Raw genomic sequence first — 26,907 nt, 5'->3', positions numbered from 1 at the left:
CAGCAGAGGATGAGATGGCTAGATAGCATCACTGACTCAATGGACGTGAGTTTGAACAAACTCTGGGAGATAGTGAATGACAGGGAAACCCAGTGTGCTACAGTCCATTCGGTCGCAAAGAGTCAGACACGACTGACCAACTGAACAACAGCAACAGTTTGTTTTTATCATTTTCAACCTAGATTGTGGAAGCTGGGCATTGAAAAGGAGATACAAACGCATGAATGTCCTCCATTGATACCAAGGAAAAGAAAGATTTAGATTAAAATGTGTACTGCTCAAATGTACCACGAGCAAATTGCTAGCCATAGCTGATACCCACTTCAGGTTTCTTTCACTAGGCTCATTCAGACTCTTAAGCTTCAGGGCACTTCCCTTGTGGTGTAGTGGTTAAGAATCCACCTGGCAAAGCTGGGAACACAGATTCAATTCATGGTTAGGAAACAAGTTCCCACATGCCTCAGGGCTGCTAGGCCCCATTCGTATGCCACAACTAGAGAAAAGCCCACTTGCCACAGGGAAGATGCTGCATGCTACAGGGTTAGTTTTTCACATCAGAAAGAGTGAGCCAGACACCAGAATTCTGAATTGAAAAATAACTTTTATGTTTAAAATTGGAGATTGCTTATCTTACAGTAGATCCTATTTGAAATAAATAAATATTTTTTAAAAAAGAACCCTGAGCCTCAAAGAATCATAGAGAAATAGAATCTGACACACATCACCCATCTTACTTAATGTTTTTGTCCTTTCTCCCTCTCCCAAGCATAGCACATCAGTGCTCTTATGGGGCCCTAAATACTCTAATTGACCAAAAGAAGAGTAAACTTTGATTTTTTTTTTTCATTCAGTAAAATCATTAAACTTAAAATGCAGTCATACTCGAGATTCCCTTGGAAGGCCATTTCTGATGTTTTTAATATGTGTTGTTGATCCTAAATGGATCTGTTTATTCATCCCTTTAAGTACTGCTATTGAAGATTGACTGTGAACTAAGAAGGACAAAGAAGAATGATACTTCCTGCCCTCACAGAGCTTCCAGCTTAGCAGTGGATGTACAGTTCACTAACTCCGTGCAGTATCTACATAGGAATGACAGGAATCAGGAGAAGCCAACATGCCTCTAGACATGACTCTCTTATGATCTTCTTATTTGGTTTTTATAGACTCATAAGGCAACAGCAATTTCTAAAATGGAAATGAAACTAAACAAAATAATAAGGCCATTTGAGAAGCTTATGTTTATAAGCCTAATTCTACTGATATTTTGCTGATAATACAGATCTGAAAAAAGTCAATGTCTATTTCAAAACTCTCTGAGACAGCTCATTTTCAGGAATTTTTTCTTTTTAGAATGATTATACCATCTACCCTTTATAAACATACAATTTTTAAATAAGGACTAATTGCTTAATTTTTCACATCAGAAAGAGTAACCCGGACACCAGAATTCTGAATTGAAAAATACTTTTATATTTAAAATTAGAGATTGCTTACCTTACACTATATCCTAATTGAAAGCAACTCAGGTACATCCTGGTAAAAAAAATCTGTATTAATTTTATAGGCATTAAAAGAAATAGAAGGAAATAGAGGCATTTTAAGACCTTCTTTGTATAGTAAATAAACCTAGTATTAACATTTTGGGAAGTATAATCTTTATAATGACTGTCTTTCTTCCGTGATATTGGCACATTTTGGCCACTCTACTTAGCCAAATGAATATAATCATGTAATCACTTCAGGTAGAAGTGTTAACTTTAGTTCAGTTCAGTCGCTCAGTTGTGTCCAACTCTTTATGACCCCATGGACTGCAGCACGCCAGGCTTCCCTGTCCATCACCAACTCCCACAGCTGCTCAAACTCATGTCCTTCGAGTCAGTGATGCCATCCAACCATCTCATCCTCTATCATCCCCTTCTCCTGCCTTCAATCTTTCCCAGCATCAGGATCTTTTCCAATGAGTCAGTTCTTCGTATCAGGTAGCCAAAGTATTGGAGTTTCAGTTTCAGCATCAGTCCTTCCAATGAATATTCAGGATTGATTTCCTTTAGAATTGACTAGTTTGATCTCCTTGCAGTCCAAGGGACTCTGAAGAGTCTTCTCCAATACCAGTTATCAAGAACATCACTGTTAAGTGAACATTTAAAGTGGTAATAAGTAATGAGATTGAAGTTAAAAGGCTTGCCTGATTACCCAGGAACAAGAACAAATTTTAAGCTCTCTTTAGTTACATTGGCAGGAGCCGGGGAGTAAGTACTCTTGTCCTCTGCAATGAAATGGATTCTTCTACTAAATATAATTTAAATAGATTTAGTTGATGTTGATAATAATTGGTTAAACTGCTTAGCATCCATAGATATAGCAGATATTGATGGATTATTTCACTGAGTTAATTTAAATGTAACATGAGAGATTATGTTAGCAGCATTAAGAGATTACTACTTTGTCACTATGTAATGCAAGTGTGTCTTTGAGCATTGAGGAGGCTGCATGCTGTGACAGAAGGAAATACTAATATCAGAAGGTATTGTAACATTCTAGTGTTGTACAGGCATGGTTCACTTCAAAACATGAGTCCCATAGATAATCAGTGAAAAAAACCACTCCCCACTCATGGAGGCCTCTTCTAGATATGTTGTACATAGTTCCCTAATGCAAGCAACTACTTTTTCAGCTAAGAACACAATAACAAGGAGACCTATTTTGAAATCTGTTTTCCTTTCCAGCTAGAAATTATGAAGTGTTGCTTTTAGATGCTTAGCGTAATTCTTCTTCTTTTTTTCTCTTATATAATTGACCCTTGAAGAGAAAGATAGAATTTTTATCTTAAAGAATTGGCTTTTTTTCTCTTACAGAATTCTTATAAGAGAATAAGAATTCTCTTATAGAACTTCCTGCAGCACAGGAAGCAAACTCAAAAGATGCTGAGACAGGAAGAGGGCAGCTAGTAAACGCCACTTCAGAATACTCTGTCACTTTCTAACTTGTTGGGTTGAGGAAGAGGATTAAATTTGCTAATGTAATTGAATATCCTTGGCAGCAGTACTTGAAAGCAATTCCAGGAAGATGCAAATTCCCCTGTGTTTAAAAAGATTCTGCAGCCATCCTCAGAAACCACATATTACACTTAACTCTAACCTGCCTAGTTAAAAAAATTTCTCCTTGATTGTTAAATTATCTTTTGAGTTGCTTTGATTCTGACCATCTTTTAGTTCTGACTTAGCTGATTATCACTCTTTTCATTTATTTACAAACCACCTTTAAAATATATTCTGTTCAGCTCTTAATATAATGAACTTAGAGAAGTTTAACTTTCTTGTATTTTCAAGTCAAGGAGCTAGAACTACATAGCTTGACTTGGCCGTTGATTCAGGTAGATATTTTTCCCACCAAATTTTATTCAAGCATCCATTTCTAGGAGCAGAATGAATCTGAAAGTACTCCTGTCTCTACTTAGGAGCTTAAATTAGGCCAGGTTACAACACACTTGCCTTTCTTGGTCTGAAAGGACAAGTCAGGCCAGCTTTGCTAGGAAGCGATAGGGTTTGTACCTTTCATGAATCTGAGATCCTAGTCACCTCTAACCAATAGAAAAGAAAGTGTTCATTGGGAATAGAATGAGTAAACCAGATTCTGTACAGGCTGTGTTATATGGATTCATAATTGACATTTAAAATACTCAATTCTCGGAACACTCATTGCAAAACCAACTGTATATTTTACAACGCATTTCCAACCCAAACAGAAAGAAGTGTTGTATTCTTATGCCATGTTCCAGCTTGTATCCATTAGCTTAAATAAGCAAAAGAGGACTAGGGTTACTGTTTTAGAGAAACTATTTTCTAATCCCTTCATCAACTCCATGATTTTCTGTTACATGCATTCAGTTCCCTCAATCAGAAAGAAAAATAAAAAATAGAAAATGTAATTTTTGCCAGAACCATTTTCTATTACCCCCATCTTCCTGTCTTTCCTTCACTCATCACAGATTTTTCTGTGTGAGTTAGAAGCAGAGATAGCAGAAAGTAATGTTGATCAAGTTACTATCTCCAGGAACCTTCGTTTTCTGTATTAACATTTCTTTGTCAATTTTCCAGGTCCAAGATACTTCCTTCATTCTCTGTATTGTGGTGATACAACCAGAAATACCTGTCAAACAACTGAAGAACCTCAACACTGTCCCCAGCAGCAAGCTGCTGTACCACCGGTTGGACCTCCTGGGCCAGCCTAGTGCTTGCCTCCATTTCAAACAGCTGGCCACTCTAGGTAAACCCTGTACTTTTCAGTTTCCTTTTTGGTCTTCCTCAAAGCAGCTCACCATGAGCATGAGTTTGAATTATGATGCCGGATGCCTTCTCAGGTGGTTCAGTGGTAAAGAATCCATCTGCCAATTCAGGAGATGCAGTTTCGATCCCTGGGTCAGGAAGATCCCCTGCAGGAGGAATTGGCAACCCACTCCAGTATTTTTCCTGGAAAAATTCCATGGACAGAGGATCCTGGTGTACTACTGTCCATGGGATCTCAGAGTTAGACGTGGCTGAGCACACGGAATACCTGCAATGCCGGTGTGGGGAGACAAATGTAAAAACAATTTGGGGCCTTGCCTTGTTTCTGGTTCTCCATCAGTCACTGTATGAGGATTTGTGGGTTGGTGACTTATTCAGGATGAACTCTCAGAAGAAACAAGTGAGGAAGTGAAGTTAACAGGAGAAGGAAGAAAGGAGAAAGCAAGCCAGAATTTGATTTTAAGTGACATTCCAGCCTCACCCTAGTCCTTTGGAGTGTAAATTACATTGCAGAGCTTGCCCAGACTCAGGAAAGGGAGCTGGACTTTCATATTCCTTAGTCACTTTCAGGTTTCTGCTAATGCAGGACAAAGAAGTTTCAGCAGCCCAAAGAATGTCCATCAAACAGAGTGGTAGGTATGGCCCACTAGAGGCAGGCACACAGATAATGAAGATGCAGGGGTACAGCATAGGTGGAAAAATGGTAACGAGTCCAAGGGTAGCACACCTACATATCTACATAGTGTATCTATACCTATCACAGATCCCTGTCTTCAAAAGCACTTAGGAAATAGGCAAATAATTCAAAGAAACTAAAAGGGAATTTGCATTTGTTCTGTGCTCAGTATTTTACAGCCATCGTCTGAGTTGGCCTATTACAGATGAGGATTTTGGGGCTTATCAAAGTATTGGGCTGGCCAAAAAGTTTGTCTGGGTATTTCCATATCATCCTATGGGAAAAGCTGAACGAACTTTCTGGCCCACCCAATCATAACTTCCCATGATAACACAGAAAGAAGCAAGGTGCAGACATGGTTCATACTTCTCCCGTGCCTGATATGCCCCCTTTATTGCATGCTGCCATGTGCCAGACGCACACTAGGCATCTGTGGTGTGTGTTATATGTCACAGTATACTCACAGTACTATCAAACAGATATTTTCTTTTTCACCTTGGAAAATACTTAGAAGTCACCGTCCATTCTCCAGTTTCGAAATGAGAGCACTTGTGTTCAGGTTTCTCTTTTACATTCCATCCTACAGAGTTTCTGCCTGGATACGAGATCAACAGAGCAGGCCAGCCTAAGTAGTTTTATCTATGACACACTCCATCAGTGTGGACAACTTAGATGGCCAGAGGTATCAACTTGGATTTTACGTTTCCTTGTTTGTTGTCATTTAGGTTTGAGGGAAAGGGGGTTGCCTTCTGTTTCTGTACAAAAGAGTGAGTGAGTGATTGAGTGAAAGTCGCTCAGTTGTGTCCAGCTCTTTGTGACCCCATGGACTATACAGTCCATGGAATTCTCCAGGCCAGAATACTGGAGTCGATAGCCTTTCCCTTCTCCAGGGGATCTTCCCAAGCCAGGGGTTGAACCCAGATTTTCCCATATTTCAGGCAGATTCTTTACCAGCTGAGCCACCAGGGAAGCCCAAGAATGCTAAAGTGGGTAGCCTAGCCCTTCTCCAGGGGATCTTCCCAACCCAGGAATCAAACCGGGGTCTCCTGCATTGCCGGTAGATTTTTTGCCAGCTGAGCTACCAGGGAAGCCCCATACAAAAGAGTATGTCCTTTAATTCATATTTTTAAGAACTACTTAAAGAAAAGCTAAGATATGAATAATTCCCTTAGTCACTATGGGAAACACTACTACACTACTGCTGGTGAAAACGAGGTAATAAAAAAACTCTATTTTTATTTATTATTTATTTAATTAATCTTTTAAAAAAATTTTATTAAAGTGTACTTGATTGACAAGGCCAGTCTTTTTAAATTTGGTACAGCAAAGTGCAGCAGTTTTTCTTAATGGAAAAAAAAAAGCCCAAGCCTAGATTTTTTATTTCCTTCAGATAATCCCTCATAGCTATACCATCCAATATGGTAGCTAGTAGCAACATGTGACTACTGAGCACTTAAAATGTGGCTAAACCAAGCTGAGAAATAAGTATAAAATACATACTTGATTTTTTGTATTGATTACCTGTTAAAGTGATAATGTTTGGATATACTGGAGTCTATAAAATATACTAGTAAAAGTAACCTGTTTGATTTTCCTTTTCTTCATGTGGTTACTAGAAATTTTCATATCACAATGGGGATTACATTGTATTTCACTTGGACGGTCCTGCTCAGTTGGACATTTTCACTCCCAGAAAATGTAAAGCTTTATCAATGCCCATACGTTACTTAGGACTAGTGAGCTGGTCTGGGGGCACACGGACAAACCTTATACCAGTGTCCAACTTCCACCGGGTACTCTTTCCACTGTACAACCCAGCTTTATTTTGGCCATAGAACTCCCCCAGGGCAATATGTGGAGAGATCACTGAGGATAGTTTAGTATCAGTCGGTAATGAAAGTGAAGCAGGATAATTCAAATATTTTTTAAAAGAAATGGAAAATAAGGGAAACAATGGCAAATAAGTGATTTTTACCTAATTCCATTAATGATGGGGATTTTGAGGCAAGGTATTAATTTAGGTCGGAGCTCCCTTCCAGAGGTCTGAAGGATGGGGCATTGTCTTTCTTGGTACACAAAGAGGGACAGAGGAATTTTGAAAGAGTACGTCATCCTGTGCAGTTGCTACACAGGTATGTAAGTACCATGTGTCTTAGGTATGTAAGAGCTATGAGTCTAGCTCCTAGACATAAGACTTTGGGCCTTGTATCTTGGATTTTCTTCTCCTTCTATCCACATCACTGCAAGGAACGTCCCCTCCCCGAGTTGTCTCTTCTCCCCTTCTTCTGGTCCAACTCTTATCCCTGAGATGTTTTTTATATCATTGTGTTGTTATAATGTTGTTGTTTTCCTTATTTTTTCTGTATTCTTATCTCTGAAATTGGGTCCTAAGTTCTTTGAGTTTCGGGACAGTCGTCTCTCTGGCACACCTTGCCCAGAATGCCCCCGAGCAGATACACGTGAACTCATTGCTAGGCAACCTAACCTTTTTTCAGCCACTGGCTTTCTTTCCTTGATATGAATATAATAATTACTCTCAAGCTATACCATGATGATATGAGAGTTAAAGGAGACGTAGCAATACTGGAAGCATTGTGTTGTGGTAAAGGAAGACTAGGCAGTTCTGACCCATCCTGCTCAGTTCAACCGAAAATCCTGGGTGGAACCTTTTTTAAATTTTTTGATAATTATCACAGAACTAACCTAATTGGTAATGGACCAAAGTCCAGGAGCTTATAAGAACTCAGAGAAGAAAGCTGTCATCTAAAACTGGTTTTACTGTACTCATATTTATCAACCCAGAAGAGGGACTTCCTTGGCGGTCCAGTGATTAACACTCTGTGCTTCCAATGCAAGGGGCTCCTGGTCAAGGAACTAAGATCTTAAATGCCGTGTGGTGCAGCCAACATGCAATAATAATAATAATCAATCCAGAAGAAACGACTGTGAAATTGCGCTTTAGGTAGCTTCTTCGGGCTAGGGAGAGCGACAAAAATCAAATCCTAGGTCCTCAAAAGGTGGAGACTTACAAGTGAAACTTCTCCCTTCTGCCCTCCACCTCCCCCCCGACACATAACTGCTTTTAGCAGAGGTCACAGAGGACTATATATTTAGGGTAAGAATGAATTGGAACTAAGTCAGCCCTTGACGTGAAATTCCTTTCTGAGCTGTCTAAGGAATCTCGAGTGTTAGCTCATCATGGACTAGTTGAATTCCGTTGTCTCCCAGTGTAGCGCTTGGGTCATTATCCTGTCTCATTGTTAGAAGAGTTTCCACCTCCCCATCCTGCCTCATCTTGGGATGTGGCACAGCAATCCTTTGTGGAGGAAAATATTCCCATCCTGTTGAGACTCAGCATTTGCTGCAAAATTGTTTGTAAGCCCAGCATCCAGTGACAGAAAACCAGGCTGCAAGGAAATGAGACACCGTGAATGAGAACTAACAAGGGAATAGAAAGGAATAGAAAAGGACCCAGATTTAAATGAGATCAGACATGTGATAGTGCTTTCTAATACTTTTAAAAACACAATTGAAGAGTAAAATTTCAAAGACAAAGTTGTAGTGCTTTTATTTCATAATGCAATTCATTGCGAGGATTTCTGTCATAACAGTACTGGGTTTTTCCTCTTAAGTAAGACCAACAATTAAGTACTCCTTCATAGATTTTGTTTATGCTGTTTAGTTGTGCCCATCTGTGAGAATAATTTTTTTTAGTTGAGTCTTGTATTGACTCCACTTTTATTCCATTTTTTCTTATTCCTCAATAATCATACTAATATGAACAGTAAGAGTCAAAACTTACAGAGACACGTGACTTGTGCAAGGACGGTTCTAGATGCTTTACATTTATTAAATCATTTTCTTTGTGTATATTAACTTATATAATTTTCACCCTAACTCTGTAGGATCGGCACTGCTATTTCCCCCACTCTGCAGATGATAAAAACATCACGTGTATTCTAACTTGTCCAACAGTCACACAGGCCTCCCAGGAAGTACAGTGGTAAAGAATCCACCTTCCACTGCAGGAGATGTAAGAGACATGGGTTCAATCCCTGCATCAGAAAGATCCCTTGGAGTAGGAAATGGCAACCCACTCCAGTATTCTTGCCTGGAAAATTCCATGGACAGAGGAGCCTGGCAGGCTATATAGTCCATGGGATTGCAAAGAGTTGGATATGACTGAGTGGCTGAGCACGCCACACAATGTCACGCAACCAGGAAATGAGGGAGCCCAGGTCCAACCCAGTCTGACTTTATGTCATGTGCTGCCTCCTTGGTCCCAATAAGTGTAAGATGTTATATGTGGATCTAAGGTATGTTGGGGCTTACCTCGTGGCTCAGCTGCTAAAGAATTCACCTGCATTGCGGGAGACCTGGGTTCAATCCCTGGGTTGGGAAGATCCCCTGGAGAAGGGAAAGGCCACCCACTCCAGTATTCTGGCCTGGAGAATTCCATGGACTGTATAGTCCATGGGGTTGCAGAGAGTCGGTATGTTGAATAGTTACATTCTCAACCCTTGTGTATCTTCAGGTTTACCCAGGACTGTAAGCTCCCTGTAGGGAGAGAATCTGACTTTTGTACTTCGCAGCTCCTTCTAGCGTGGAGTTCTTTGCTTTCCTTAGGAGTGACTCTAAGCCCCCACAGCTGACAGATGGGCAGAGCCTTAGCCAGGCTTTTGTTTGAGCCTGAGCTGCAAGCCCCATGTTCTCAGGCCTACTTTGTTTGCTTGTCTTTCAGAAAGTCCAACTGTCATGCTGTCTGCTGGCAGCTTTTCCTCCCCCTACGAGCACCTCAGCCAGCCAGAGACAAAGCGCATGGTGGAGCACTACACAGCCTATCTCAGCGACAACACCCGCCTCATTGCCAACCCGGGGCTCAAAGTGAGTGCTGTCCTGGGGCCCGCATTTCTGCTACACCCCTCTGCAAGCCCAGGAGGGGATGCTGCAGTGAACCTTTGAAGTGGGAAGCCGGCCTCTGGACCTGTGCCTCTCAGCTGGAGAGCCAGAAAGACAGAGTGTGAGGCCCAGGGGAGGCTGGCCAGCAAGGACCCTTCTGATGGATTAAGAAGCCCTGTGGGCCAGATGCAAAGTATCTTTCAGGCTTTAGATGCAGTCGAGGCTTTCTAGGTAGGCGGGATAGGAGTTAGAGACCAGAGAAATTTTCCCAGCCCCAGTTTTCCCAGGGGGATGAAGTAAAGTGCCCCTACTGTCTGTTGAGATAAATATGATGAAGTTTAAGAAGCAGAGATTTAGGGGATGTGTGTGTGAGTGCACGCATGTGCCTGTGTGTGTATTTAATTATTTAATGCTGCACTATAGGTTCTTTCCTCATAAATGCAAGAAAGCCTAGCTAGGATGAGCAACTGAGTAAGTCACACATCCACTGGCTATATTTCAGGAAGCTTTTGTTTTCACCAAGTTTGGCTGTATCCATCTGCTGTGGAAAGATTTTTAAGAAGTAATTGGGCTTGGCTTCTCTGCAAGAGAGCTTTGGGAAGCTCTGCCAGCAGGCCATTCTCTTTTCATGTGAGTCTTAAAGGATCCCCGCTATGTCTTCCTTTGTTCCTCAGTTCTCTGTCAGAAATGAAGTAATGGCTACCAGCCACGTCACAGATGAATGGATGACACAAATGGAAATGAGTAGCCTGAACACTTACATTGTCCGCCGTTACATAGCAACACCCAATGGCGTCCTCAGAATTTATCCTGGCTCCCTCATGGACAAAGCATTTGATCCCACTAGGAGACAATGGTGAGTTTTAGGGGCTTCCATTATCAAAGGTTCTCCCCCAATCCTGGAGAGACATGATAAGTACACATAACAAAGCAATTTCTGGCAGTCATATTTAAAGAAGATACTTTTCATGGCAGTGAAAATATGTTTTTGAATTGTTTTTTAAACGTAGTGTGAACAGCAGCTTTGTGGGCTTCCTCTGTCTACAATGCTTTTATCTCTTTATTGAGCTGTTGAGAATGAAATGCTTTATACTTGGCCATTTCAGTTCCTAGTGGTTTGATTCCCACCTTATATGCAGTGTGTCCACAATGGATATACTTAATGTCACTGCATATGATCATGGCATCAAATTACAGCTCATATATGACCTATGAAAAAATGACATAAAAACTGAAAAATACTTTTTTACTTCAAGGATTTATTTTTACTCTGATTTTCAAAAGCAAAAGCTGGTCAGGTAGTATAGCAAGAGGCAACCTGGGCATAGAAACAGGGTTTCTCTTCTTGTGCCGCTTAGTAGCCTAGTTACTCATGAGTTAGCTAATCTTTTTTACTGCCTGCTCTCCCACCCTTCCCAACCCAGGGCACATTTTTATGTCCCCTGCTGTGTTTGTTCCTACCTGGCTTATTAATCTTTGGCTTTGCCTCTAAAACATCTATATTTTTAAAAGCTTATTAAAAGCTCACATATATACTGAGTTCAGTATCTTTTCAAAAGAGAATTTCATATTTTTATTGACCCCTTGTTGTTGATGCTATCATCAGATATAAAGGGTGGGAATCCTTTTGAACGTAAATGTAGTAACATAAGCACAGTTTATAATATTTTTTTAGGTTGCAAGCTCACTTTTCTTTGAAATGTGCAAAGTTGTTGTTCATACACTAAAGTAAGGACTTTCTTTGGTTTCCATCAGGTATCTCCATGCAGTAGCTAATCCAGGTTTGATTTCCTTAACTGGCCCTTACTTAGACGTTGGAGGAGCTGGCTATGTAGTGACTATCAGTCATACAATTCATTCATCCAGGTAATATTTCTTTATTTTTAATTGGAGGATGATTCCTTTACCAATGTTGTATTGGTTTGTGCTGTACAGCAACATGAATCGGCTATATATATACATTTTCCCCTCCCTCTTGAGCCTCCCTCCCATCTCACATCTCCAAGTCATCACAGAGCACTGAGCTGAGCTCCCTGGGTTACACAGTAGCTTCCCGCTAGCCATCTGTTTTACACATGGTAGTGTGTATGTGTCAGTGGTGCTCTCTTAATTGATTCACCCTCTCCTTCCCCCGCCAGGTAATAGTTCAATTAATATTTACTCATTTCTTGAAAACATTAAGGATATTTTGAAAATCTGAATAGAATAGTAGATAGCAAGGAGTAGTAGCAAAGGTATGCCATTTGATATGGGCAAGCTGGGATTTGAATATCTTCTCTGTGTTATCTTGGTTTTCCTAAACTTCCTGATGTCTGTAAAATGGGGATAATACTTACCTTACAAGGTTATCATGTGATTGAGTCAATAAAAAGCACTTAACCCTGTTAGTGGCCATGAGCGTGCTTATGAAGAAGAAAAACAGAGATGTTAGATTCAGTAAAGCATTTCCTGGAAATGCCAGTCTTAAACCAATCAAAGAAATAGCACCAAGCACTTGACAGTTATTATCATCAGAGAGTGTTTTCCCAAGCAAAGAGTAGTGCTAGTGAAGGAAAAAATGTATCAAGACAAAATTCTTACCTCTTGTATTTGGGTTTCTTTAGAATTATATAGGAATTTGTTGTTGTTATGATGGTTTTGTTGCTGTTCTTACTTTGTCTTTGCACTCTCTTGAGACATGAAAGGCATTTTGAAAACTGATTTTTCCAAGAATGCTATAAAATGTCAGTATCACTGTAAATATATTTAGGGTGCTTTATATTTCAGGTTTTTGAGGTTTCAGTATTTAAGCTACAAATGTCAGTGAAATGTTGGATAGGGAGGAAAGTCAAACACATTGTTTTAATCCCTTCATTGTACAAATCACTATTTTTTCCTTAGCAACCAATAGAGACTATATCTTGACTGGTATCTGTAATGTTGCCTTAAAATTTATGGGAGACAGCTTTTCTTGCTAACTTTATGCTTTTCACTGGTGCTCATTATATATCAAATGATTGACATTGGTAGAATTCTTCTAATGCTAGTTCATTGGGAACAAGAATTGGGAAGCTGTGCTGTGTGGAATTTCAATAGCATGACCTGTGTCTCCATGGTAAGCAGGGCCCTGTCGCCAGCCAGATATTGATTTCTTTTCAGAGCATGATATCTATTTGGCTTCATCACATATGAACAAGCAAACATTGTTTTAGAACAAATCTTTTCAATGTTTTTAGTAACAGGCCATCTATAAGGCATATACCTAATATTGTCTGAATAGCAAGACTTATCTTTTCTGTCATATATTCTAGTTAATTGAGAAAAAGTAAACAAAGGTGTTTTCTTTGAGGGGACAGCAGTCACCTTGATATTTGATGACAAGGACATGGGCTGGAATTGGGCTCTTAAAGGTGATGCTTGGAGCAGGGAGAGGATGCCTACCTGTGTGTGTCTTACTTATTCTTTGACTTGTTCCTTGATCCGGCTTCTCCTGCCTGCCACTTTTTATCAAGAACCATTAACTTTTCCTCCTACATAGTATTGTTTTGCTGTAGGGGAGACAAGGAGATCACAGAGAGGTGCAGGTTTTTATGCTCGTATACTTGTTTTTGTCAGAATTTGAATGGGTGGAAGAATTTCTCATTTATTTATGAATATTTATCATGTCATTCCAAATGAAGCATGTTGGAAATAGGATGGACTTTCAAGTTAGAAAATATCTTGGGTTCAGTTCTCTTATTTGGTTATTGTTTATGACTCAGACAGTAAAAGAATCTGCCTGCAATGCAGGAAACCTGGGTTTGATCCCTGAGTCAGGAAAATCCACTGGAGAAGGGAATGGCTACCCACTCCAGCATTCTTGCCTGGAGAATTCCATGGACAGAGGAGCCTGGTTGGCTACAGTCTATGTGGTCCCAAAGAATCAGACATGACTGAGCAACTAACACTGATAGTGTATTTAGACTACACGAGTTTAGCTACTTACGTTTAACAAGAATTAAAAGGCCTGTCCATCACTCACTCAATGAGAGTGTATTCCAGGAATAAGTATCTGCTCACGCCTTGATCAATATGCAGTCCCATGGACTTGATCGTTTGAACATTTTCCTTAGGTGAGCATGTTTTTATTATTTAAAATCTTCTATTTTGTTCACTGTATAATTTAGAATGCAAGTCAACTACTGCTTCTGGTTTTCAACCAAGGCAACCACAGCTTTAATGGGTGTGTTCATAGGTGGGCTCTGCAAAGGGACTTCTTCCAGATGAGTACCAGTGACTTTGATCTCACATGACAACTTGAGAACCTGCCCTCCCCCTAAGATGGATTCTACTCTGAAAAAGCAGATTTGCCATTTAATGTCTGTATGACTATTAACAAGTTCCTTTTTTGCCTTGGTTTCCTCACTTGTGAAAGAGGGATATTAGGACCTACCTCAAATGGTGATTTAAAGGTTATTTTAAGTAATATACATGAGCCTCCAAGAACACTGCATGGCCCATGGTAAGGGCTCAATAAATGTTAAATGTTTTTATTAGTATTATATTCCATGATTCTCTGGGCCCCATGTGTAAAACAGAGGTAGCAATGCCTGGGTTGAACTGAAAAAATGAAAATTATAGATAATGCGTGTAAAATGCTTGCCAGTGTCAAATCCTCAATGAATGGTGAAGTGAAGTCTCTCAGTCATGTCCAACTCTTTGAGACTCCATGGACTGTAGCCTACCGGGCTCCTCTGTCCATGGGATTTTCCAGGCAAGATTACTGGAGTGGGGTGCCATTGCCTTCTCCAGAGGATCTTCCCGACCCAGGAATCAAACCCGGGTCTCCTGCATTGTAGGCAGACACTTTACCATCTGAGCCACAAGGGAAGCCCTAGAGTTGCTTTTTTTTTTTTTTAAGTTCTTTTTTTTTTTAATTTTTTTTAAATTTTATTATTTTTTTTATAAATTTATTTATTTTAGTTGGGGGCTAATTACTTTACAATATTGTAATAGTTTGCTTTTATTATCACGCTATTCATGCTTTAAGTTTCAGACATTTTAATGGGTCAGAAGAGAGAACTTAAGCTAATGTTCAACTTGCCGTGAAGCACTCTAATTCTCCCTTGGTTTTCAAATGCAGTTGGGCTGCACTCTTGAGGACAGGTTTTTCAGTGCTCACATATCAATTACACAGCTACAGCAACTGTGCTGTGATTCTTTCATCAGCATTATTAGTGGCCTGAGAATCTAGGTGTTCATTCTTTGGAGGATGATAGTGTGGTAGAGATGACGAAGTACAGTCAATGATTAAGGAACTGGTCAGACAAGTCTTTGGCAGTAAAAATCTCACCAAAGCACTGCAAACAGCATGCAGTGTTGTGCTGAGAAATATAGGCTTGGTTTCATTTTCCTGTGGTATTCTTTATGAGTTGCTATGGCAACCATGGACATTTTTCAAATGCAGGTGAAAATATGAATGCTAGACTTCCATGGGCAATATATATGCTTTTACTTCAGCATGTTTATCATATATAGGAGCAGATGGCAGTCATGCAAGGGAATTTTAGAAGCAAAATCAACTTGTCCCCAAAAACCTGAATTGTATTTTTTACTAAGGCAGCTATAGTACTGTAGAAAGAACCAGATTTCATACTGGTTTCTAAGCCATAAGTAAAAAGTGATCGATAACCATTCTAAACCTAATTTTTCATTTATAAAATAGGAATTATAATTTTTTTCTGATGTCTTCAAAGGAAATTAAATGGTTTAAAATTGCTTGGAAACTTTTGAGTGCCATGCAGATCTAACGAGGCAGAAAACCTAGGAATATACAGCCTTTCCGGGTGGCGCTAGTGGTAAAGAATCCACCTGCAGGAGACATAAGAGAAGCCAGTTCAATCCCTGGGTCGGGAAGATCCTCTAGAGAAAGACATGGCCACCCACTCCAATATTCTTGCCTGGAGAATCCCCATGGACAGAGAAGCCTGGTGGGCTACAAACCATAGGGTCTCAATGAGTTGGACATGACTGAAGCGATTTAGCATACAGCACATATGCTTTGAAGTTAAAGGCACTGAATTTAAACTCTGGCTTCCACTAGTTATTCACTATGTGACCTTAACCAAACACTTAAATCTCCCCAAGCTTTGGTTTTCTGGAAGAACTGCCTCATAAGGTTTCTGTGAGAAATCACTGAAGTGATGTATTCAGATGCCTACCAGAATGCCTATCAATTGTGAACATTCAGTAAATGGAAGCCATTACCGTCATCATAATGATGACCATTATGCAGACTTATCTCTCTTTCCTGAACAACCAGAGGGCTTTAGACTCCTTTTGACTAGTACTTCAGCAAAATATTATTTTCTACAATGTACAAATCCTGTAAGGTAACTGAGTCTTGAATTGTTCCCATGGTGGAATTTAAGTTACTTAAGTAAAAATAGGGGCTCTTTTTGAGGCAGTAGCCTCTCAAAGACAATCCCACAACATGGTCTTCCCCCATCCCATGCCCAGAATAGCTCTGATAGGAAAGTTCTGATAGAAATTTATTTGTAGCTGTGATGGGTCTTTGCTGCTTTGCAGGGTTTTTTCTCTAGTTGTGGTGAACAGAAACTACTATTTATTGCAGTGCACAGGCTTCTCATTGCTGTGGCTCCTCTTGTTCCAGACCATGCATGGGCTCTAGGGTGCACAGGCTTCAATAATTCCGGCTCTCAGGCTCTAGAGCACAGGTTTCGTTACTCCATGGCCTGGCGATCTTCCCAGACCAGGGATCTAACCTGTACTTCCTGCACCGTCAAGCAGATTCTTTACAACTGAGCCACCAGGAAAACCTCAGAAATTTCTTTTTTTTTTTAATATTTATTTATTTGGCTGCGCTAGGTCTTTATTGCAGCATGTGAACTCTTAGCTGTGACATATGGGATCTAGTTCCCCTGGGCAGGGATCAAACCTGGGCCCCCTTCATTGGGATCACAGAGTCTCAGCCATTGGACCATCAGGGAAGTTCCTGAAGGAAATATCATTGCAGGTCTTAGTCCCTTTTTCTAGTTTTGTTTTGTTCGTTTGTTTCAACAGGAGTGAGGGGTCAGTGGTGAGGATTGTGTTAATATATTAGGATTAATGTTGACAGTAACCAGTTGTCTATATGGCAAAGCTAATTTCACTTTCAAGTTTTGATTTTTCCAGAACAGGATTTTACTTTGGGAAGTTTCTTCTGAGCTTCAGCATCATTTTTCTTTTGGTATTTTTCTTAATGAATAAATTAGGCAGGTAAATAATGGTAATGATGGGCACTTGAAACATCGCATGTGGAATAAACTTCAAATTTTTAATCGGTGTAGGAATATTGGAGTTCATTGATTAAGTTAACCCAAGATCCTTCAACTACCCAGGAATATAAACTAAGAAGGACCTCAGTTCCAATGAAATGCTTATGCTTCTGATATATTTACCAATTTCTCTGAAAGAATAAAATGTTTACTCTCTGTGTAGGCCTGAGCTTAAGCCATGTTTAGTTTTCTTTAAAGTAACTTCTCCTTATTAGGTATTTTCAGTATATTAGCTTGCTAAGCACTATAAACACACTCTCCCATTTAATCCCAGTAACAGCCCTTTGACGTAGATACTATCATTAACCCCGTTTTCAGATATGAAAGCTGAGCCTTAGAAAGGTCAAGTAGCATCCCAGGAGCCAAACAGAAACCAACAAGGCCAGGGTTTGAGAGCTAAAAGGCTAGCAAGCACATGTTGTCCTCCCCAACTTCCTCAATGTTTGCTCCTATTTTTGCAAGAAACATTTTTGAGTGGAGACAGTACTGGCCTATGAACCTCAGGAGAGTCTTGTTCTAGAATATGAGCTGGTCTTGTTCTAGAATAGAGCCAACTTTATAGTGTTACAGGAAGAAAATGAAACATTGGTTTTACTAAATTTTGTATGACCTAAACTAGTAACCTTTGAGATCTCTATTAAATGAGATGTATAGATTAATAGCTATAGATTTTTTTCATTATCTATAAAATGAAGGAAATAATGACATCACTCAAGCTTCTTGTCTAAATGTTCCTTTTGAAGACTGTTCGTTGCCGAGGGGGAGGTGTTTGGGGAGGGAATGGAGTGGGAGGTTGGGGTTAGCAGATGTAAACTTTTATATATAGAATGAATAAACAACAATGTCCTACTGTAGTACAGAGAACTATATTCAGTATCCTCTGATAAGCCATAATAGAACAGAATATTTTTAAATGTATAACAGTCACTTTGCTAAACAGTTGAAATTAATACATTATAAATCAACTATATCTCAATTTTTTAAAAATTGAAGAAAAAAAAGGTTTCTTGTTGGAAGGAACCCTGAGAGCCATGTATTATACCTCCCACCTGATACCTATCTCCCCCACCCCTGTGGTAAGGCATTCCCTTGAGTTAGAATATGTTCTTGACAAAGAATAATCCCACCATTGTCTGAACATCTATAGTTCAGTTCAGTCACTTAGTCATGTCTGACTCTTTGCGACCCCATGGAATGTAGCACACCAGCCCTCCCTGTCCCATCACCAACTCCCAGAGCTTGCTCAAACTCATGTCCATTGAGTTGGTGATGCCATTGAACCATCTCATCCTCTGCCGTCCCCTTCTCCTCCTACCTTCAATCTCCCAGCATCAGTGTCTTTTCCAATGAATCAGTTCCTCACATCAGGTAGCCAAAGTATTGGAGTTTCAGCTTCAGCATCAGTCCTTCCAGTGAACACCCAGGACTCATATCCTTTAGGATGGACTGGTTGGATCTCCTTGCAGTCCAAGGGACTCTCAAGAGTCTTCTCCGACACCACAGCTCAAAAGCATCAATTCTTCAGTTCTCAGCTTTCTTTATAGGCCAACTCTCACATCCATACATGACCACTGGGAAAACCACAACTGACTAGATGGACCTTTGTCAGCAAAGTAATGTCTTTTCTTTTTAATATGCTGTCTAGGTTGGTCATAGCTTTTCTTCCAATAGTTATGACTAGCCATATTCTACAACTGACCTGTGTTTTGGGCTTGTCTTATTCAGGAATTCTTACCTTTAATCTTAAATTTTTCTCTTATCAAATCCATGTTATGCTAAGTTAGTCATTTAGTTCATTGTTTCTCCAAGGGTAGAAAGTGTGGAGAACAGTGGGAATGTGTTTCTGAAACCATACAATGTCCTATGATTGAATATAGTTTTTGCCTTTAAATAAGACACACCTCTTATTCTTATTGATCTTTTTTTACATGAAGTACACAACTGTCTTCTGGGCATACTGTGGCTGTGATGGGCATTGATTTCACGCTTAGATACTTCTACAAGGTTCTGATGGATTTGTTACCAGTTTGTAACCAAGATGGTGGCAATAAAATAAGGTAAGCCCTTCAGGGACTGTGTATCCTAACTAGTTGCATAATACAAAGACAAGGGTGTCTAGTGGAATGCCAGCCACCTTGTCATAGCACCGGAAACTGAGTCCAATGCCTAGGTGTCCTATTAAGGAGGTTTTTGTTCTTTTAATTTCTAAAATGCATGTTGCTTATGACTTAAACAGATTTGACTTCTAACAAGGGGAGTAACTGTGGCACAAAATTCTCCAAAACCTCTTATTTCTCTAGTAGTCAGTAATTACAGGTTTCCCATATCTTGGGTGCTAGAAAGACCAGAGGGTACTCTTGGGTAGTACTTTTGATGTTAACTTAGTTATTAAACCAAAGCCTTTGTGAGATTTTCAGACACTTAGACTTTGTACATTTTGTTCCTTTGTACATTTCCCCAGAAAGAGGCTCATGGAACTGAAAATCTTTGCTGCCTGGATTTCAAAAGAGCATGTCTGATCAAAGCAAGGGCATTCCCTTGATTTAATACAGGCCGCTTTTTAAAATAGCTTTCTTATTTCCTGCTCATGGCCCGTGCTTCATGTCCCTGCTAAATTTCACATTGGCCCTTAATGGGTAAATGCAGGATTCACAGCAAATTGTTATGATGAATGGAGAGTAAAACAGAGCAGAATAGAGTCTTGATGAAATCAGTTCTAGCTTCACTTATTCAGTGTTTCCATCAAATATATTTTTGTATGTCCCCTGCATGTTGTATTTTATATATGTTTATCATTGAAAGACGAAAGTGTATGGTTTACTTAAAACTTGTGCCCGTAAATACTCAAGGCTGCTTCTTTCACAGTCTCCCTCCCCAGAAAAAAAAAAGAGAGTCTCGCTTTACACGTTCTTACAAAAGATCTTTGAGCCCATCTTACATAGTCTGGGTGGTCACATTCTTTTGAAGTATATAGGTGAACTCAGAGTCGAGTATAACTCTCTGACCTTAAAGCTTATGCCAGGTGATCCAGCACCTCGAGAATAATGTGTCTGTCACCTGACTGCCAGCCTTCCTTCATTTTGTCCATGCACATTTATTGAGGACCTGAGATAAATGCAGTTTGTGTTAGGACTAGCAAGATAATTGCTCTCCAAAAGCATAGAGCAATGGCTTCTATGAACGAGGGGTGTCCTTGTCTTGGTGTAGGTGCTTCATAATGGAGGACAGGGGATATCTGGTGGCACATCCAACCCTCATCGACCCCAAAGGACATGCACCCGTGGAGCAACAGCACATCACCCACAAGGTATTTGTCGCGAAGCTGGGGCCCAGTTCTCAAGTGGCCTGCGGCTCACTAATGAGATGGCGTCTGTCCTCTGCTTGGCCTTGGTAGGAGCCCCTGGTAGCGAATGACATCCTGAACCACCCCAACTTTGTCAAGAAGAACCTATGCAACAGCTTCAGTGACAGAACGGTCCAGAGGTTTTATAAATTCAACACGAGCCTTGTGGTAAGGACTCTTCCACGTTCTCCTCTCCCATCTGGCTATGGTGTTGCAATGGAGTCATGGTTTGTGTCTGAATGTTGGTTACTCCCAGCTGTTTTCATTGCCTGGGATCTAGAGTGATAGGCCATGACGGTCCAGTTCCCCAGTTTGATGGTTGTGGGATATAAAGCCCAGAGTGGAGAAGTGAATGTTTTAAGGTCTCACACTTGGTATTTTGCCTTGGTTTTGTTTGTTTAAAGACTCATCCAGTCTAAGCCCTTTGAAATGCCTGCCGAAGTCTGTTCCCACACTCTTGTATAAATATATGTGGGATAAAACAGGATGGATGACTAGAAACTAACCTAATTTGGCTTTAGGAATTTAGGGAGACTGAGCAATGGCACCCCACTCCAGTACTCTTGCCTGGAAAATCGCATGGACGGAGGAGCCTGGTAGGCTGCAGTCCATGGGGTCGTGAAGAGTCGGACACGACTGAGCGACTTCACTTTCACTTTTCACTTTCATGCATTGGAGAAGGCAATGGCAACCCACTCCACCGTTCTTGCCTGGAGAATCCCAGGGACAGGAGAGCCTGGTGGTTTGCCATCTATGGGATCGCACAGAGTCGGACACGACTGAAGCGACTTAGCAGCAGCAGAGTAATCTCTAGAAGACAGGAAGAGGTGCCACGCTCATGTAGATCATCCAAAAATAATTTTTTTAGCTTAGAATACTCTCTTATGATTTGAGATGCTACAAACTTACCTGGATATGGTTAGAGTCCTTAAGGATATACTTATTAATTTGTAAGTAATCCTAGCTGAGAGAGAATGGGTCATGATAGAATCGACATTCAAAAAGTTATTCACAAGAAGTAATTTTATTCACAAATCGTTACATGTATCGTTAAAAAAGTAATTATAAAGGAACTTCCCCGCTGGTGCAGTGGTTAAGACTCCACCTTCTAATGCAAAGGTTACAGGTTCTCTCCCTGATCAGGGAACTGAGATCCTACATGCTGCAGGGTACAGCCAAAATTTTAAAAAATTAATAATAATCGTAATGGTGTATTGGGTTAAGTGAAAATTCTAAACACAAGCTTGGAAAAAGTGATCGCAAAAGCAATTTTCTGGGGAAATAGAAGAGTTTTTAAAATGAATATATTAATAGGTTAGTGTTTTCAAAGCAAGGGAAGTCATTATTACTCTGTTCCGCCCCCATATTTTGAGGAGCACTTTCTATAAAGGAAACATTGACAAACATGAGTGTGATCAGAGGGAGGCTGTCAGATAAGGCTGTCATATGAAAGTCTGCCTTGTCTGCTATCATTTGTACAATGACTTTCTTAGCCTTCAGGAGACAAGCCAGGATACCCCAGTAGAAATTTTTCAAAATGCAAATTTTAGTGGAATATGAATTAGAATAAATTCTTAACAGCCCAAGTTATTCCAAAATGGAATTGGAACATTCCTGGTTATTGGAGCTAACAGGCTGATAAGCCTATGTTATTGCTTATCTTGTAAAGGTGGGCATGTTCCAGGCAGTGGAGAATTCATCGAGACCTCTTGAAAACCCTTTCTGTGCCATGATTCTCAGAGTTAGGCTTATCCTTACCATGCACACCTAAGGGATGACTGGCATGGAAACAAGAATGGGATTAAATAATTGGCCTACTACATATGACACATGGAGAAAAAATGACCATATTCAACTTTACGATGCTGCTTTAGAATCTTTGGCTTTCGGATAATTGTAGACATTTCATGAAGCCAGCTATCACTCATTTTGTGATAGAATGAAGAAAAGGATGCTCGCTTTTGTTGGATTGTTTAAATATTCTGGAAGCAGAAAACTGGCCTCTTAAAGAGTCTGTGGTTTTTAAATAATTGTATTATTCTAGAATAAGAGGTTTGTTATCCAAGGGATGATGAGGAGGGGAAAGGGGGTGCATGTTTTTGGCTAATTAAGTTTGCCTTTGAATAAACTTTAGGCTATTCTGTACCTGAAAGTTGTCTTTATTGCTTCTTGCAGTTGTTTTCATTTTATATCATTATGTGTTTTAAAAGGAAAATTACAGATAGAGCTATAAAAACGTATCATGTAACCATGCGCTGTGCTGTGCTTAGTCACTCAGTCGTGTCCAACTCTCTGTGACCCCATGGACTGTAGCCCACCAGGCCTCTCTGTCCACGGGGATTCTCCAGGAAACAATACTGGAGTGGGTTGCCATGCCCTCCTCCAGGAGATCTTCCTAACTCAGGGATCGAACCCTGGTCTCCCGCATTGCAGACGTCTTTACCGTCTGAGCCACCATGGATAAAAGAATAATGTACACACACTGTTAAATGAGGTCTATCTCTGACTGATGGTAATTAGGAAAATTTTCTGTTTTCCAAATTTCTAGCACTGACTGCGTAACTACTGTTTTAATCAGAAGTAAAGTTTTGTTGTAAGCTGTTTTCAGCATGGTAGAGCTGAATGTTTGCGTTGCTGTCGGTCCCTTCTGACACGTCTGTTGTCTATAGGGGGATTTGACGAACCTTGTGCATGGCAGTCACTGTTCTAAATACAGACTGGCGAGGATCCCAGGAACCAATGCATTTGTGGGCATCGTCAACGAAACATGTGACTCTCTTGCCTTCTGTGCTTGTAGCATGGTAGACCGGCTCTGTCTCAACTGTCACCGGTAAAAATGGGCTGGGACATACTCTCTGTTTACCACCTATTGAATATCTTAACTGATGCCAACTGTACAATATACATAAAGTGCTCAGGTGTATCCTAAAGGAAAGGAAAGTCCTGGTCGCAAAAGCATTTAGAACTGTTGTTTGTAACATCCTTGTCCAAAGAACAGTGGATTGAGGTCAGTTGAATATTTAAACCTTTGGTGATAGCTTTTACTGCCCCTTTTAGCTAGCTCATGTTGTCTGTATTTCACCTCCCTCAGTGTGTGTACAGTATACAGTTTATCAAACCTCTGCATAGTAACTTTCCTTTTGCTTTTCAGAATGGAACAAAATGAATGTGAATGTCCTTGTGAGTGCCCTCTAGAGGTCAATGAGTGTACTGGCAACCTCACCAATGCAGAGAACAGGTAAATAAAAAATAGTATATATATATACACACACATACACATATATATTTGTGGGCTTCCCAGGTGGCACAGTGGTAAAGAACATGCCCGCTAATGCAGGAGATATGGGTTTGATCCCTGGATCAGGAAGATCCCCTGGAGTAGGAAATGGCAACCCACTCTAATATTCTTGCCTGGAAAATTTAATCGACAGAGGAGCCCGGCTGGCTAGAGTTCATGGGGTCGCAAAGAGTCAGACACAGCTAAGCAACTGAGCAGACACATATATATGTGTTATATGTGCATATTTATACTGGGAGTCATATATATATATGTGTGTGTATGCTGCTGCTGCTGCTGCTGCTGCTGCTGCTAAGTCCTGTCAGTTGTGTCCGACTCTGTGTGACCCCATAGACGGCAGCCCACCAGGCTCCTCCGTCCCTGGGATTCTCCAGGCAAGAATACTGGAGTAGGTTGCCATTTCCTTCTCCAGTGCATGAAAGTGAAAAGTGAAAGTAAAGTCTCTCAGTCCTGTCCGACTCTTTGCACCCCCGTGGTCTATAGCCCACCAGGCTCCTCCTTCCATGGGATTCTCCAGGCAAGAGTACTGCAGTGGGTTGCCATTGCCTTCTCCGCAAACAAGGCCTAATCAGAATTTATTTTACTCCAGTTGCTAAATGTTAAGGGGTACTAAAATCATAAGGGACCCGGCTAAACACAAGGGACCCAGCCACACAGGTCTATATTTCAGTCAAGATGGACTTTTTAATTAGAAAAGAAGAAACTAGAAGTTAATCTTTTCTACGAACAAACAAAACTAAAAAATAAATAAATAAATAAAAACAGTGTATCAGAAAAAATATATCACGATCACTTAGATCACTAGAATAATAACAACAACAAACCCTGAAAGCAAAATACTGGACCAGTCTCACAAAATGCTGGAATACCAACCCACTTAAAGAGGTAGTCCCCAATCTTTTTGGCACCAGAGATGGGTTTCGTGGAAGATAATTGTTCCAGGGATGGAGGCAGGGGTAATGTGGGCAATGGGGAACAGCAGATGAAGCTTCACTTGCCTGTTGCTCACCTCTTGCTATGCGGCCTGGGTTCCTAATAGGCCATAGACTGGTATCAGTCTGCAGACCAGGGTTTGGGGATCTCTGATGTAAGGAACTATCACATTTTTAGTGGGTATAATGAATGCAAACAGAAATGGGGAGAAGAAAACTTGCCTTATGTTTTATATTTTTGCATTATGTCCAATGTTGTTTATATATATTTACAAGCCAACAGACCCTGGAGAAAGAAATGGCAACCCACTACAGGATTCTTGTCTGGAAAATCCCACGGACAGAGGAGCCTGATGGGTTACACCCCATGGGGTTGCAAACAGTTGGACACGACTTAGCAACTAACACACACAAGCCAAGAGAACTTAGCAAAACATTTCTCCATTAGCTTTGATAGCTGAATCTTTTCCACTTGTGCCTGAGGTTGAAAGGAAATTTACGTAGATCAAAACAACATATAGACCAATTTATGTTACCAGTGCTATGCTAATTATTTGAGAGATAAATGTTGCTATATGAGCAAATGAGTTATCTGCTAGATAAATATTAGATTGGCTCATCCCTTGAAACTTGCAGTCATTTTTTGAAAATACATATAATTGTAAATTATGAGGCCCAAGCAATCTTTTAGTTCCCCTTCCCTTAGTTCACCTTCTAGAAGGCCTAACTATAGACAAAGCCTTAAATAAAGTAAAGTTTGGGGACCTTTTTTTTTTTAAGTGATGTGACTTACTCTCTGTTCTGGATTTCAAAGATGCCAATTTAACATGGGTGATATATAATTAAAAAATTCTTTTCTACAAATAAATACTTCCTGCAGAAAATTTGGAAAATACAAGATTGCAAAAAAGTAGAGGAAAAGCATTCTCCATCCAGTCAGTGGAGGTTATTGCTATTTACTTTTTATACTACATAGTTATACTACTTTGGTATTATGATTAAGTCACTTTTTGTATCACGAGTATTTCCATAGGCCATTAAATCCTTGGTAGTTTTTCAGCGTCTGCACAAAATTTCATTTTATAATAATGCCATTCTTCATTGAAGCTTTTTTAATTATCAAAAGTAAAATAAGAGCTATAGATTATTAGGATTATTAAGTCTTTAATAAAAGACTTATTACAGATGTGAACAGATGTTTTTCCAAAGAAGACACAGATGGCCAACTGGCACATGAAAAGATGTTCAACATCACAAATCATCAGAGAAATGCACATCAAAACCACAATGAGATATCACCTCTTACTTGACAGAATGTGCTGTGCTGTGCTTAGTTGCTCAGTTGTGTCTGACTCTTTGTGACCCGATGGACTGCAGCCTGCCAGGCTCCTCTATCTATGGGGATTCTCCAGGCAAGAATACTGGAGTGGGTTTCCATGCCCTGTGTGTATATATATATAAGACTGTATATGTGTATGCATATTTATACTGAGAGTCTTATTTATAGATTTGTTTCAAGTTGGAACTATAAGAAGGTGATTCATTCTAGTGATGAAACTGTTCAATGAGCTAGTTTTCAAACTCCATAGTATTTTAAAACGAAGCCCACTTTCAGGTTTGAATAAAAATGCTAAAAATATTTTATGAGTGTATGTACTACTTACAAAAAGTATGAGACTGTTATAAGCATTAACTAAGTGCCTAACATGTCAGATGCTGTATGCCTGGTAAGTCACTTAGTTTTCAAGTTTACCCTTTGATAAACATGTAGGAACCTTTCACACACATAATATAGCATTATGTTTCTCAGTGACAGATTTTAAGACCAGATTGGCCCCAGGTTTCACACAGGTAAATGACAAAGCCAGAGTTCAAACCCAGATCTTTCTGGCACTGTCAGGGGCCAGGGGCATGATGAGTTTGGAATGCAGGTGGTGTCGGTCCTAACCTTCAGACTTGCTCCTTCATAGAAACCCGAGCTGTGAGGTACACCAGGAGCCAGTGACATACACAGCTACTGACCCCGGCCTGCAGGATGCTCTTCACCAGTGCATCAACAGCAGGTGCAGCCAGAGGATGGAGAGTGGGTAAGCTGAGTGCTGATTTCACGTCAACATCGCAGCCATGGGAGCAGAGCCTAGGAAAGAATAGAGAACAGCAGCCTCAATGAGATTT

The 26,907-nt window shown here is 40.2% G+C and overlaps 1 protein-coding gene across 6 annotated transcripts in view; it reads left to right on the top strand.

Annotated features, from left to right (window-relative positions):
- CACHD1 (cache domain containing 1) overlaps nt 1-26,907 on the top strand; it is a 233,652-nt gene that overhangs the window by 192,571 nt on the left and 14,174 nt on the right. For 4 of the 6 annotated variants that reach the window (XM_081486536.1, XM_081486541.1, XM_081486540.1 and 1 more), the window contains 10 exons: nt 4,101-4,269; nt 9,707-9,849; nt 10,539-10,720; nt 11,620-11,730; nt 19,094-19,216; nt 20,367-20,466; nt 20,554-20,670; nt 23,172-23,332; nt 23,654-23,740; nt 26,703-26,819. In XM_081486536.1, coding sequence (XP_081342662.1) covers nt 4,101-4,269; nt 9,707-9,849; nt 10,539-10,720; nt 11,620-11,730; nt 19,094-19,216; nt 20,367-20,466; nt 20,554-20,670; nt 23,172-23,332; nt 23,654-23,740; nt 26,703-26,819 — 1,310 coding nt within the window. The remainder of the gene's footprint in view (nt 1-4,100; nt 4,270-9,706; nt 9,850-10,538; nt 10,721-11,619; nt 11,731-19,093; nt 19,217-20,366; nt 20,467-20,553; nt 20,671-23,171; nt 23,333-23,653; nt 23,741-26,702; nt 26,820-26,907) is intronic. The other 2 variants (XM_081486537.1, XM_081486538.1) reach the window with 2 other exon arrangements.

Source organism: Giraffa tippelskirchi, chromosome 5 (assembly GCF_054371585.1).
Source record: "Giraffa tippelskirchi isolate mGirTip1 chromosome 5, T2T-mGirTip1v1.2.pri, whole genome shotgun sequence".
Classification (NCBI taxonomy): Eukaryota; Metazoa; Chordata; class Mammalia; order Artiodactyla; family Giraffidae; genus Giraffa; species Giraffa tippelskirchi.
Note: the sequence above shows the minus strand (reverse complement) of the source record. Positions and strands in the feature narration are given on the sequence as shown.